The 15,113-nt window shown below is 36.0% G+C and overlaps 1 protein-coding gene across 1 annotated transcript in view; it reads left to right on the top strand.

The window, feature by feature from the left end:
- Positions 1–12,037, top strand: part of LOC149781145 (cyclin-L1-like) — a 33,993-nt gene extending 21,956 nt beyond the window's left edge. Inside the window, exons 7-11 of the mRNA XM_089935254.1 lie at positions 248–352; positions 1,202–1,322; positions 3,831–3,927; positions 8,177–8,263; positions 9,785–12,037. Of these exons, the coding sequence (XP_089791380.1) occupies positions 248–352; positions 1,202–1,322; positions 3,831–3,927; positions 8,177–8,263; positions 9,785–10,148 (774 nt within the window). The 3' untranslated portion in view covers positions 10,149–12,037. The remainder of the gene's footprint in view (positions 1–247; positions 353–1,201; positions 1,323–3,830; positions 3,928–8,176; positions 8,264–9,784) is intronic.
- The last annotated feature ends 3,076 nt before the right edge of the window (positions 12,038–15,113 follow it).

Raw genomic sequence — 15,113 nt, 5'->3', positions numbered from 1 at the left:
TTTATTTTTGTATTTTAGACAGGCATTTTGTTCCATTGTTTTTAATGTCTTTAACAGTTTGTAAGGATTTTGTCCAAGTGTTATGTTGTTGTGCTATTCATAAAACCTTGTGCCCTTTCTGTGTGTTGGTTTGCATATGGAAAGAGCATTTTAATTTAACAGTTGTAATGGAACCCATGAAAATGTATTGGCTCTTTTTACATCACACAGTTATGTCATGCTTAATTGAAGTTTCTCCTCCTCCTAGATTCCTCTGCCAAACACCCCACCATGGTTCTACCTTTTCCAAGTGGATGAACGTGAGATTGAGGATATCTGCATAACTTTGCTCCGTCTATATGCAAGGAAAAGAGTAAGTAAATTGCTTAAAAGCCTTTTCTTCTAATGTTTTGTGGTACTAGTGTGACACCAGAAGTTCGATGATGATGTATGTTGTATTGTTTGTCTTTTGCCATGTTTGTTTTTACTACTGCTTCTAGACTCCACTTGGAGGATTTCCATGATACTTGACACGCAGTCATCCTACAGTCATGTTCATCTCAAATGAAAATGGAGCCAGTCAGACATCTGACATGGTAACCGTATTACCCGTCATGAAAATCTTGTTATGGTTACTCCTCCAGAACTGATGGTGATATTAATATTGGATTTATACTAAATTTGTTATAATCTTTTTCATCAATGAAAATTGTTACTGATCTTAACATCTTTGTAATTAACACGGCAACCATCTTGAAAATGCTGTGTTAGCTGTTCCTCTTGAAATGAAAATAATGTTGCCATGGCTTTTTGCATCAGAAATCCCTTTATGATGTGTAGATGACCATCCCAAGTCAATGGTCACATTATCATGGGGTAACTCCGAATAGCTTCTTATGACTGTAGATGAATATGGTATCAGTATGACCATTACCTTGGTTGTCTTAAAAACTTGTTAGATTACAGTTAGGACCAGAATAAGTAAAATGTTATTTGTCATCATTTACCTGCAGTGTCAAATTTGATTAAATGGAAAACCCATTAGGCAGTAGGAGGGCAAAGTATAATTTCCTGATCATGTATGAAATCTCTAGCCGAGCAGTTTCTTGCAGTTTATTTGTAAAATGATAATCTTCCATAATTTTTCATGATAGGGTATGGGTTAACCATAACCCTACCCCTTTCATCTTTCTGTGATGTTTGCATATTCCATCCTTTTCAGCCAAATTGTGATGCCCTGGAAAAAAAGGTGAACGATGCAAGGAAAATACAGATTGAAGCAAAATTGAAGGCAAAAGGTCTGACCTCTGAGAGGGACACACCTAATTCTACCTCAAGAACTAGTGAGTGTTCATTAAGTAATATGTTAAATATCTTTCATCGTTGCATGACTTGTACTTTTCATTGGGTTCTTTCTGGTTTGTATCTTGTCTAGATCACCCCAAGTTGGCTGCCATGATAGATCCCTGGGCATTACTTTAATAGGGTTGCCTGTAAGTAACTAATCCTTCACGAGTTGATTTGCCTTAAAACATCTATCCTCGATCATATCTTCAGTAAAGATTGGTAATGCTTTTCAAGGGACTGTGATTTTTATGTTGCATTTGAGAAATGTTGCCTACAAAATCATTTTGCTTTATCTTTAAATTGTTTATTTATTTTACTTTGCCATGTTGATGTACAAGACCAGCCAGTGAATCATTAAAAAAAAATTGTGAAAAATGTTCATTAACTTTACTGGTGAAATATTTCTTTTTTAAATGGGATGGAAAGAAATTGTTATTGTACGTATATTTCTAAGTCATGTTAAGATGCTCATAAAGATTATCTTGTTGAGCTAGTAACTACCATCTAATGTCTGTCATCTTCTCTAGAACATAGCTGACACCAGAACAGCTGGTGTGGAGTCCTTATTATCGTCATGTGGCAGAAACAATGGTCACTTTCTTCATTTAAAAAAATATCTTCTGTTGTAATAGATGTGAAACTGTCAGTGTTGGAATTAACATGAGCCAAGAAATCACACGTCATAGTAATTGTCAAACCTTGACTGCGCCATTGCCTTCACACCTTTCTTGCCTGATGCTTTTGTGGGGTCCCGAGAGGTCTGAAGTGCTCACCGTTACAGATCACTGCCATCTCGCCTCTTTTGGCGCCTGTTTGAGTCTCGGATTCAGCCAATGTGTGTATGTGAGAAAGCTGCCAGTAGCTTCGCATGGGTCGGTGGTTCTTTACGAGGTTTTCCTGGGTTCTTCCTCCACCATTAATACTGGCCGCCATGTATAGCCTATCATGTGCTGAAAAATGGCGTTAAACCCTACAACAACAACAACAATAGATCACAAGAAAACAAAGATAATTGCAAACATGATGCCTGTTGGTTGTCAATGAGTTTTATTCAGCAATTTAGGCCATTTAATGGTGGCTCAATTTAACTCGCTAGACCCACCAGCCCGTTTGGTTTGCATGGCATGAATGCATTGAAAACATCTTATTTCCAATTTCATGTTTTACTTAAACTTGGAAGACATTATGATGTTATCTTCAAAACAGAAGAAATAAACCAATTTCATCATGCAATGAAAATCTCTTCATCAACAAAACTGGGCATGGGAATGAGGAACCCAACAACAACCTGATGCTTTTTTTAATTAAATAACTGCTTTGTTTACCTGGCGTTGGTGATAGAAATTTATTATTAAGATAATTTTCTTGGAGGCACCTCGCAGATCAAATGATGTAACTATTTGAAGTGTTTTAACAGAGGAATGTTATAACTTTAGGATCATATAGTAATTATGATCCTGGTCTAGGAAATTAAACTCTAACAGAGAAGGCATTTTATTCAAAGATAAAATAATTTATTCTGAATAATTAATGAGAAAACATCTTATCCAAGAATGTAAGGAACAATAGTTGTATAATTAATGTGAAGAGCCTCCATTTTAAAAATACATTTGAATTTTAACCAGATTCTAACTTCTAATATTTTTTTTACCCTTCAGGATTCACTACTAATTCATTGTAAACCTATGCAAACACCATGATGTAACTATTTGAAGTGTTTTAAAAATTCAATAACTTTGAAATTTCTGAGTGCTCATGATCAAACCTATATTTATCAGTATCGATGAAACCTGGATGTCAGCTGCTTTGTACAGGAAAGGATACGAGTCACAGCATTTTATGAAAATGCATGTGTTTGAAGCATGTGCTTTCAATTCTGCACCAAAGAGTCTGGTGCTAATTCTAGTAATGAGTGTTCCAAACTCCAGAATGTTATAGGACTGAAATGCCATCAATAAAACAATGTCAATGTTTTTTTTCCCATAAACTCTCACAAGTTTCCTTTTTGTAAAACATAACTTAACATTATTAACCAATCCTGGCCAGCCAAACCCATATATGCTATATTTTATGTTCACCCATTTCCATATAATTAGTACTGCTTGTCCTTCAACTATACAAAAATTCCTAATATACTGGTAATAAGGCATCTTTATAGTGTTTTTTATTTCATCTTTATTTACTGTTTTCCTCCAAAAAGACAATTTTCATAAAGATGCCACCTTTTTGCAAAGGTCAGCTTTGATAGACCCCCATTCATACTCAGAGCAAAATTTTACTGCAGATAAAAATTGCCTGTTTATAGGGACAGCTTTTAACTGCTTTGCTGAACATGGCTGTGTTTTTGGATCGACTGGAGATGATGAAAGCATCATCATTGCAAATGGAAAAGAAAAAGATTTTTGTTCTTCAGAACTTGAAATAGTTGTAACATGCTAGTCTTCAATTTTTACAGTAGGTTATAATTTAGAGGCCATGTTTTTATGTGTTCTTCTTTCCCACAGATTCTCCAAAGAACGTCAGCCCAAATCCCACATTATTGGCTGAAATTCGGAGAGTTAAGAAGGAGGGGGAGGAAAAACAAAAAGAGAAACAATCAAGGTATGCTTTTATTGCAAGATAAATATGTCTTTTTCTTTGATTGCATAGCCAGATGGATATTCATGAATGTACAGCATTTATTATATGCACAGATAATTAAATAATCGGCCACATGGATGGAATTGCAATATCTGAAAAAAGTATTGATTAGCAACCATAAAATCCTGCTGGTTATGACCAGAAAAGCCATCCATCCATCTTTTGAAATTCAGACCTGCCAGCCCTTACAGATTTAAACTGCTTTCAAGCAAAAACTACAGAAAAATGATAGTTGCCAAAATATCTGGATAATAGGTTCATTAGTGTTCGATTTGAATCTGGGTTTCATATTAGAATTAGTGAAATTACTTACACAGGGAACCAGATTAACACCAGATCAGCACCCCAGATGCTTAAAACTCCACCTATTTGTGTATGTAAAGCATCAGCGTGATCAAACTGTTGATTGTATTATTTTTTTTAAAATGTCGTCCAGAAAGCTATGCATGTTGAAGACAAAAGGGAAAGTGAGCTTCTAGAAAATTGTTAGTCAACACAGAAGAATAGAAAGGAGTATTCAGATTCTTGTGAATAAAAGCTGGAAAGGACACGATTATGTTGATTGAAGATCGCGTGTCAATTTGAGCATGTCTCGTGGCAGGAGATATGACTGCCGTCATCATGTGAAATGGAAAAAGAATTTAAAAGAATTACATCAAGTTGACAGATAGCAGCAAGCCATTGAGTTGCATAGGGTTTGGAACTAAAGTTTGTGCAACTGTACTAGTGGTAAACAAAGCCTACTCATACTTTACAAACTTTACAGTTGAACATAATGTATATTGTCTCTGTGTGAAACTTTTAAGATGTTTTCCATTTTTCCAATCACAGTTATTGATATTTTGTTACACCTTACTGAAAACTGGTCAGTCTTACAGAAAAAAATCAACTGCCTTACTGAGATGGACCCGTTAGGGTTGGCAGGTCTTGGAGTTTATTATTCTATATCTACTGAACTACATGTAGGGTTTCTGTCTGCGGTGGTTTGAGTCTAAGATTCAGCCAATGTGGGTATGTGAGAAAGCTTGCCAGTAGCTTCTCGAGGGTCGGTGGTTCTTTCCGGGGTTTTCCCGGGTTCTTCCTCCACCATTAATACTGGCCGCCATGTATAGCCTATCGTGTGCTGAAAAATGGCGTTAAACCCCACAACAACAACAACATGTAGGGTTGTGATGCAACTCAATGCACTCGTTTATCTCTCACTCTACTTGGCTCTAAAGAAGACATCTTATATGAATCCCACTACAGCCATCTTAAAAAATGTTACTGCTACTCCTGATGAATGGATGATCATATCAAAAGGAGGTTTTCACTAAAAGACTTGTTGGGATATCCTAAAGGAAAGTGGTAAGAATCTGAAATCTGATTCTGTTACTTCAGTAACGAAAGACAAAAACATGGTTTTCACCTGAATACTGCTCATTGTCTCCAATTTGCCCGTAAGAAAATGGTTCCACTTTAAGATCTAGTATGGCCATCACAGTGACCATCTTAAAAGCCTGTGGTTTTCACAAAGACTTTCCATTATGTCTGGTTGGTCCTAAGTGAAGATTGCACCAGTCATGCATACAGCCACGTTGTAGGCGGTCAGATTGGAATGAGATTGCAACTGGAAGATTTATAAAGATGTGGTTTTCATTGAAAGTCTTCTAAAGGTGGCTATTTTTATGCTGAACTTATACCAGATTTGGCTTCAGAAATGGCTGCTTTTAAAATCTTGCAGTTCTCAAGCAGGTTCCATCCATTCTGCTATTTTCACAGGTGTCTGTGGTGGGGAATTAACAGCACACTCAGTACCTTACAACAATTTACCCCTAATTCTCATTCACTTGTAGATAGTGATTACAAGAGAAGTCGGTAGTTGCTTGTAATAGTTTTTGAATACATCTTTATTACTCTGATTGGGCCTTCAAATTAGAAATTGTCCATGAGAACGAAAAGCTTGTGAAGTTCGTGTGGGTAAAGCCTTGCCTTGTACTTAATTTGACATGATACTTTCTCATGTGCAGTCTGAATGCGAGTTTAATTAGAAAGGGATACTTTATATGTATTTAGCATGGCATAGTGTTGGGGATGGTTATTTCTGTAATAATGTCGACATTTAAATATGCAAGTTGATGTTCTGTTACGATTGATCGTTTTTGAAACGGTGGTAGTGTCATCCTGAAAAATACTGTCACTGGCATTCTGTATAAAATCATAAATTGTACAGAAATTGTAATTGGAAGATTTCACTCAAGGTTTTTGATTTGTTTTTTTTTTTTTGCCTGGCACAAGACTGATTGTACATTGACATCCTTCTGTTATTTTAGTTTTGACATGGCAACTTATACCGTGAACATAATTTGTGAATTGCTTGCACTTGGATTAAAGAAGAAGCGTATTGAATTCCAGGTCACAGTTCAAGGTCGGTTTCTAAAAATTAAATGTTTTCTGTACACAAAAAAAGGGTCATTTCTTGACCATGTACAATCAGAGTTTGTGGATACATTGTCGAAAGGATAAAACTTGAATTCAAGTTAGTTGATTTTAAGGACAAATGCAAGTTTATTTTAAGAATAAATGTTTTTATAGTGCCTTGACCAGACTTTACATTTAAGTCTAAATATCAGCGGTTTTGTTTAACATAGTTAACAGACTGCACATCTTGTCCAAAGATCATTGAGACCCATCTGTCAATAATCCAGTCCACATTATGATACCCACTAGTGCCTATATAGGAAATATAACAAAAGCATAGCTGCCAACCCTCATGAATTTGGTGTGAATTTCATGACTTTTTCAGCGATTCATGCCACAAGCCGAAAATTCACGAATTCTCCAATTCTCATGTCTTTTAAATCTTTAATAAAATAACCAATTTCCCGTCAAGCGCAAGTCATGATATTGGCAGTTGCCGAAATGGTTCGGTACTGCTGGTCACGATATTAGTAGACCTACAGGCGAATATTACAGTTGGCCTGGTAACGAGCATTTTATCCTATTTTAATCTATATGTATAAGAGTAGTTTTACAAATACTTTTGAGAGAAACTGGGGCCTAACCAGAATTTTGCTTAGGGCATGCATCGCCAACACTGATTTGAGTTGCCGTTCATCATCGAATATAAGATCTTGAAAATGTCTTCACCACCGAGGAAAATGAAATGTATTGCTCAAAAAGTGAATGTTTAATTTGGAATATATAAAAAATTGGTTGTGCATTCTTCCATTAAATATTGATATTTGTCATGCTTTTTGCGCTCAGTGTGCCATCGCAGAAACAATGTGAAGAAGCACGTCGGTTGCAAAAAAAACATAGAAGTTGGGAAAATTAAGAATTCTCAAATTTCAGCTCTGGAATATTTTAAGCCATCATCAGAAGACCTGCATACTATCAACGCTGAAGCATTATTTGTGAGTTTTCTTGTTGAACACAATCTACCTTTATCAGCTGGAGACCATGCTAAACATTTGTTCTGACAGATGTTCCCAGACTCGAAAATCGCTTCCATATTTTCCTGTGGAAGAACCAAAAGTCTTGCAGCTCCTGTGCATTTCTCATAGCAACAGTGACAGCGAAAGAGTATTTTCTCTAGTGAGGAAAAATAAGACAGATTTTAGGGCCTCCTTAACTGCAGAAAATTTGTCAGCAATTTTAGTCACCAAGATAAACCAGCAGGCAAGAAGTCTGAACTGTTTAGAAAACATTTACGATCAAGCAGTTGCGGAAGTTCATGTCTGCCGCAGTATCATGACTTGATAAAAAACCACAAGAACAAGTGAAGTTTATAAATACCATAATAAATAGAAATGCAGATACATTTATGCGTATATGTAGTGTTTTAGTTTTATATCGCGATCTTGATATAGTGTAGTATTGACAGAGTGGATTGAGTTATTGTCATAGTATTTTTGATTAATTCATGTCCAAATTCACTACTTTTTATCCCTATTTTCACTAATTGCGAGCCTGGAAGGTTGGCAGCTATGCACAAAGAGCAGGCTGTATTGTGCTAATCACAGTACTCCTGTTTTCATTAGATTCCGATTTCGGTTAGTATTGCTGTGATGTGCCAGATGTCACACAGACATGCATTTATTGCTCTTCTTTCAGATAAACCTAAATGACTACATTGTTCAGAGTTTTAATTGTAAAGCATTGGGGATTTTTTAATATTTTTTTAATAATTATTATGATTTTCTCCATTCATGCTTTATTTCTCTTTTAGTGATCACAACAATCATGTGAGCAAGAAAAGAAACTATGATAGAAGTGAAGCTAGATTCTCAAGATCCAGGAGCAAATCAAGAACAAGGTTTGTCATAAGTAGAGCTGGATTCAAAGAAGTCCATTAATTTGGTTGGTTTCAAGATCAGGGTTATGGTTGCTTGGTAACCAAAGCAAAATGGTGTTCTGCAGTAGCTTGCTTCACATACCCTCACCCAACTTTCTAGAATGGTAGTCTTGTAAGAGACAAAGAAACCTTATGATCTGGCGACCAATAGTTAAGGTCACAGGCCAAAGGCTGTAGTTATCAACAATACAAAGATTTCGATTTTGGCATCTAAAAGTCACAGGTTGTGATCATTACAATCAGACAAATAAATAATATGCATTGCAACTTTTTATTCCCATGCTGTTGAACATGGCCTCCATCAATCCTGACTTGCTCAAAAATCTACTGCTACAATTTCTTCATGGTATTATGGAATATTTTCCTAGAGTTTTTGGGTGTTTTAGGTCAAGGTTTTGACATACTCTGCAAAGATGCTGCATTCCAGGACAAATAAAATGAGGCATTGGAATTTATGATCACCATGACACTGAATAAATCAATGAGATGGTCTTAAGTGGTATGGAGGCCCCCCCCCCCCAGCACTCACCATTACAGATTACTTCCATCACACCTCTGCGTGGGTTTCGAGTCTCGGGCTTGGCCAATGTACGTATGTGAGAAAGCTTGCAAGTAGCTTCTTGTGGGTCAGTGGTTCTTTCTTGGGTTCTTCCTCCACCATTTATACTGGCCGCCATGTTTAGCCTATCTTGTGCTGAAAAATGGCATTGAACCACATAACAATAAGCACAACAACTTAAGTGCATAAATAATTAAAAACTTGAATCAGCCAGTGCATGTAGACTATTGATTGGTATAGATGGGGTGGTGTGGATTTATCTAATCAAAGAACAGTTCTGCTTAAATGGCCACATGCATCAACACATTTTACTTTTGGACTGTTAGAGGGTAGGATAAAACCGCAGATTGATCTGTGGAAAAATACTGATAGTCTATTGTAAGGGTAAACGGGTCTGCAAGTTGTGGCTGAAAAATCTGCTCTATCTTGGTGATTGTAGTGCCGTACTGCCGACAAAAAGGGTGCAGGTTCAGATGTACGATCAGATTAGTCTACCATGGTGTGTTCTTGTGCAAGACATCGGTAATAGTGTCCCTATTCCACTAATCGAACAACATTACCCTTGATGATAGAAGTATAACCTATCACAAGGTAATGGTAATAGTCGCTGTCAACAACAGGATGTGACAGATGTATTAATTAAGAAAAGAAACCAGTAGTAATCCAGAAAAAAAAAACTTGTAGATGTTCAAAAAGTAGACTTGTAGCCTATGATTGTAATGTTGGTATGTTAAAGTCTCGTTTAAAAAATTTCTTAACATTCTTTTGACTAATGTTATTTAGTATAGTATTATATATTTGTTCTTAGTTGTGTTGATGTTAGCACATTTGCAATGCTCTGTTTTGTCAGCCACCTGTGTTTACTGTGTTTATATTGATTTCTCTCATTCTTTATGTTAAATTCATTTCTTTACTTCATTAAGGTCTCGCTCCAGCAGAAGTTACAGCCACAGCCCGGTAGCAAAACACAGAAAGCGTCGCTCTCCAGGAAAAAAGAGCAAGAAAGATCGGTATTCCTCTGACAGATCTTCCTACAAAGATGCTCATAAATCTCACAAACGAAAACGACAACATTCCCGATCTCAGTCTCGTAGCAATTCCGTGTCTTTGTCACCAGAGCATTATAAGCCTAATCGTAAAAAGTTGTCTAAAGAGAAGGAAAGGGAGAGGAAAAAGGATCGATATTATTCACCAGAGCACTCGCATTCAAGGAAACACCACAATGGACACCGCAGTTCCTCCAGAGACACATACAGTGATAAATACACTGATAAATACAGAAGATGATAATGATTTGTTTATTGCACATCAGTTGTACATTCTGTGATTCTAGTAATGAAAAGATGTATGTTATAAAATTACTCATAAAAAAATTCTCAGGGTATTTTTTTATTTTCATTCTCTTTCAGGTACTTGAAGATTCATTGCTGCTCAAAAATTGTATTTATTTTCTTTATTAGCAAAATATTTACTGTCATTTCATTAAACTTGTGGAATCAGCACACCATCATTCATGAGAAGGAACACTGCATTGAATAAAATCTTCATTTCATCAACAAACAAAAAAAAAAGCTTAATTCCATTTTAAACAAAAGCTTCAATTCATTAAAATATGTAACATGTCATAAGAAATAATGTAATTAAAATCAGCCTATTGACAAAGATATTAAACATTATAGAAAAGTGCATTTGCTAGGATTCGTGAACAAATTTAACAACGAAATGCAAAGTTGGAGGATACTGATGACTGGTGCACATAGGAATGGCAATCAATTTCATGAAAGTGTCTGCCCGACCTGGCCGTGAATGGTTGGGCATGGGTGTCAAACTTCCTTTAATGGTCTCACTGTTAATTCAAACATGTTCTGGTGCATTGTCAGCGTTTTTCAGAAAGTTGTGTAAATATGTATTCAGCGGAAACTTGGTATAATAACACTATAATTTGGTTTCTATCATGTCTGCATAAAGACAGTAACACGAGACTGTTCTCAGCCTTGTCAAAATTGTGTGGAACACATTTTCTCTTGACCAAATAATGATTATTTTTTTGTGGAGTACTGTAGCAGAGATAAAACCATCCTTTCCGTCCACATGCTCAATTAAGGCCAACATTAACATGGGTGTTTTTTTTATATGTTGAGCTCATTGTTTTCTTCTTCATAGACCAATAAAAGCAGGCTCAACAGAAAGGGGGATTGTTTTTATTTCAGGTACCAATGTCAGATTTATAATCAGTTTGAGTTGTGCAATAAGTGCAGGTTATTATACATTGTGAAAATTGTTCAATCATGATTTTCAAAATAATTGTCCAGATCGTCCTTAATTTTTCTAAATGGATTGCAGTGTTGGTTCCTAGGTTCATGTGGTAGATTCATTTCAGTGAAGTTTTTCAGTATGTGATTTTTATGCAGAAGTACAGGAGAAACTGTACATATTCTCTGATAATAAAGTTATGTACATGTACTTGAATATGGCCAACAGAGATGCCAACCATTCCAAATTTTGCGGAAATTCTGTGAATATTTTGTGGAAATTCCGCATTCTGAATTATATTCAGTGAATTCCTGCAACATTATTAGCATTTTGCAAAGGTTTTCTGTGTGGTCACAGCTAGGGAGAAACATACTTAAGCACCAATACCTTTTTCCGATAGAATATAGTTTTTCCATGTGACAAACTGAGTTTAAACGAGTTCATTACACTGTCAATGGGGGAAATAGAGAAGAGGATAAAGTTTGCGAGACAACTAATGTTTTAATGGGGGTATTGCAGAAATGTGCAAGGAATTCAAGGCACAGGTATTAATTTAATTAAACTTTGTTACTTGCTCTCTGTAGGTATGTATAGGCTCATAGGAAGATGCAATATGATTGTATAGAAGTTTGTTACCTTAAAGAATAGAATATGTGATCCATTCCAGATGGGCTGCCACGAGTAAGATCTTTTGGTATTTCTTTAGAGCATGCTCATTGGTTGGCATCATTGGACCAAATATATTAATGTATATTTTAATCACGTTTTTCATACAGCTATGATGTATAGATGTTGATATTGAAAAATCGTTGTGAAAATGAATTTACAATGAAGTAAGCTTGCAAATGTACATGTCCTTAGTCTCAAAGTAGATCTGGAATTTACTCAATAAAAATGTAAGTTTATTAAAAGGATGAAATTTGGCATGCCTTATGGTTTTGTATTGGACACTGGGTGCTCTGGGTGACCTAATGCACTCTCCTTTACAGGTACTAGCACATTACATCTCAGTACATGTATGTGAGGAAATTGGCAGGTAGTTTTATATGGGTCGGTGGTTCTTCCCAGGTTCTTCATCATCGCTCCTGCCATCCCTTATGATATGACTACAAGTCGTATGAAAATGACCCTTAAAATACAGACTTGTGGAATGAAAGCAAAAATGAAATATGAGTGTTGCAGTAAAATCTGGATACAGGCATGTTTCAAATTAGATTTAATGGAATTTGACTGGGAACCATACAACTGTTACAGGAGTACCTCGGACACTTTCAAATGCACATATACTTTCGTTCAAATCATCTGCATGATCAAGCAGTTGCTTGTAGAAATTACCCAAGATGGCATCCAAAAAGCAACAAGTTATTAAGATGAAAGTGGAAAATAAACCTATTAACAAGTGTTAAAAGTTTGTACAAAAGAATAGAAAGCACAAGTATTGCTTTGAGTGTTGTGTTGCAGGATGTGGTTGCTGTCATTGTGTGGGAAAAAAATAAATAATAAGAAATCGAGAGATCACAAGAAGCCATTATGTGAAACTACTGGAGGTAAATAAAGACTAATTCATTACAAATTATTTAGTTGAACATAATTTTCATTGCTGCTGCATCAGTCACAGATCACACTTTTGAACATTTTTAATGCATGCTTTACAGGAGGAGTATATATTGTTATTTTACTGAAAACTGGTCTTGCGGAAAAAAACTTGCATTACTAAGAAAGATTTGTTTGGTTGTCAGGTCTGCCTTGTGCTGAAAATGAAGTTAAACCCCACAGAAACAATTTTGTTGGTCTTGCGTGTGCGGATTGTAATACAAATGTGTTACTTAGAGGTAGCATTGTCATTGGTGTTGAGGAAGACACTTTTAAATTGGCATTCCCTTGTAAGGCTTTAAATTAAGACAACATAATTCTCTGCATTTCCTAGTGAAGATGAGTACGATAAGACAAAATATGAGTCCAGACAAAACGGGAGAAATGTATACTTGGTTGAGCAGGTGAGTAAACATGGAAATAAGCTAGCCGATTTCTAGTAGTTTTGTGATGCACATGTAAATAAGCTGGCAAGCATCAAGTATATGCATTGTATGAAGAACCGGACTAATTCACTGAATTTTGACAAAACCAAGTTATGAGCATTTGGACTTTGTAACCAGTTATTCAGTATGATTTATGTCAAATAAAATTTGTTGTACCTAACCCAAACCCTAACCTTTCAAAACTTGGAAAGAGGGGCCCCAAGTGGTTTAAAGTGCTCACTGTTCTGGATCACTGCCATCTCACCTCTGCCATCTGCGTGTGTTGGAGTCCAAGGCTCGGCTAGCATGGGTACGTTGGAAAACCTGCCAGTAACTTCTCGTGGGTCGGTGGTTCTTCCCAGGGTTCTTCATCCACCAGTTATACTGGTCGCCATGTATAGCCTATCTTGTGCTGCAAATTGGCATTAAACCCTATAACAACAACATCAAAAAGAAAGAATCCCAAAAGTGTTTTGGAATGTGGTACATTTTGCCATCTTGGAAAAACAAGACCTGTTGGAGTTTACTTAATGTTGTTTACAGTTGGAAATGCAGATTTCCTAAATACTTTAGAATTGAACTTGATAGAAGTGGATTTTTGTGGCAGTGCTATAGTTTCACCTATCTATGAACTGCTGAGAACATGAAAGTTCTATTTAATATTGCATTTTGGAGAACGAAGCTTTTGGAAATTTGTGTAAAATATGTATTCATTAATGAAAGTTATTTAACAAACACAAAAGACCTTATGGACAGGTGCAACATAATCAGCATGGGTATGGCAGTATATTATACCATATTTAATAGAAATTAGGCTGCTGATGGGGTGAAAATTACTGAAAATAATGATTTTTTTTTTCAGCAGATGCTGTTGCATGGGTAAATTGTATGCATTAGTCTGCATGAATCTAAAACCATTATACTGGTCTTGCAACATAGGCACTACTGCATTGAAACTTTATTTTTATAGTAGGCACAATAGTAGTAAATGGGGGCACTTTACCGTCAATGGGAATTAGCATTACAGAGACCCCTGGGTCAGATTAGCGTCAAGGGAAATTTAACATGGAGAAAAATCGTGGGTCAGATTAGCGTCAAGGGAAATTAACATGGAGAAAAATCGTGGGACGGTTTAGCGTCAAAGGAATTTAAACAGGGTGGGACTTTATAGCGTCAAGGGAAATTGAACATGGGATTTTTTTTTTTTTTTTAAATTTTTTAAAAAAGGGGTAGGCAATGGAAAGGCTATCTCTTTTCGAGAAATATGGCTGGTCCTGAAAAGGGCCTTTGGGTTTTCTTCTTCTTCTTCTGTTTCTAGTTTCTTCTTTTTCTCCACCAAGTTCTTATTTTATCTCCAACACTCTTTCTCTTCTTTTCTTTCTTTTTTTCTCCTGCTCTTCTTTCTTCTTCTCTTCCTCCTCTTCTTTCTTCCTCTTTTCATTTTCTTCTTCTTTTTCAATTTTTTCATTCCATGCTCTCATCCTTATCCTTTCCTCTTCATCCTCCTTCTCCTTCATTTCTTTCAACAGATCACTGATGATTACCTTCATTTTTCGTAAATTGTTTATCTCCATCTTCACTCGATGGGGACTATAAGAATAGTGATCCTCGTTTAGGTTAACCAACATTTGCTCTATCATTCCTAAATTGTCGAGGACGTTTTGCAATTTTTCCATTTTGTCCATTTGGTTAGAAGCCATCTTCTTTTTTTATTCTTTGCAGAATGGTTTGAACGACGAATACTGTGGGTTCTTATACGAAAAGCGCGGACGTGAAGGAAAACATCCCCCTACTTTTTCATTTCATATAATAAAACCCAAACTATACTTTCTCATTTCATATAATAAAAACCCAAACTATACTCTCCACATACGCTAAGAACAATAAACAAATCCATAATCTACTATTCACACAATCGTACGTGAGCGGGTACAAAACACAAACACAAACACACAAACACATACGCTAAGAAACAATAAAC

The sequence above is a fragment of the Sinohyriopsis cumingii genome, chromosome 15 (assembly GCF_028554795.1).
Source record: "Sinohyriopsis cumingii isolate HCF-2022 chromosome 15, ASM2855479v2, whole genome shotgun sequence".
Taxonomy (NCBI): domain Eukaryota; kingdom Metazoa; phylum Mollusca; class Bivalvia; order Unionida; family Unionidae; genus Sinohyriopsis; species Sinohyriopsis cumingii.
The sequence above is the reverse complement of the archived record's forward strand: the minus strand, read 5'-3'. Positions and strand labels throughout refer to the sequence as shown.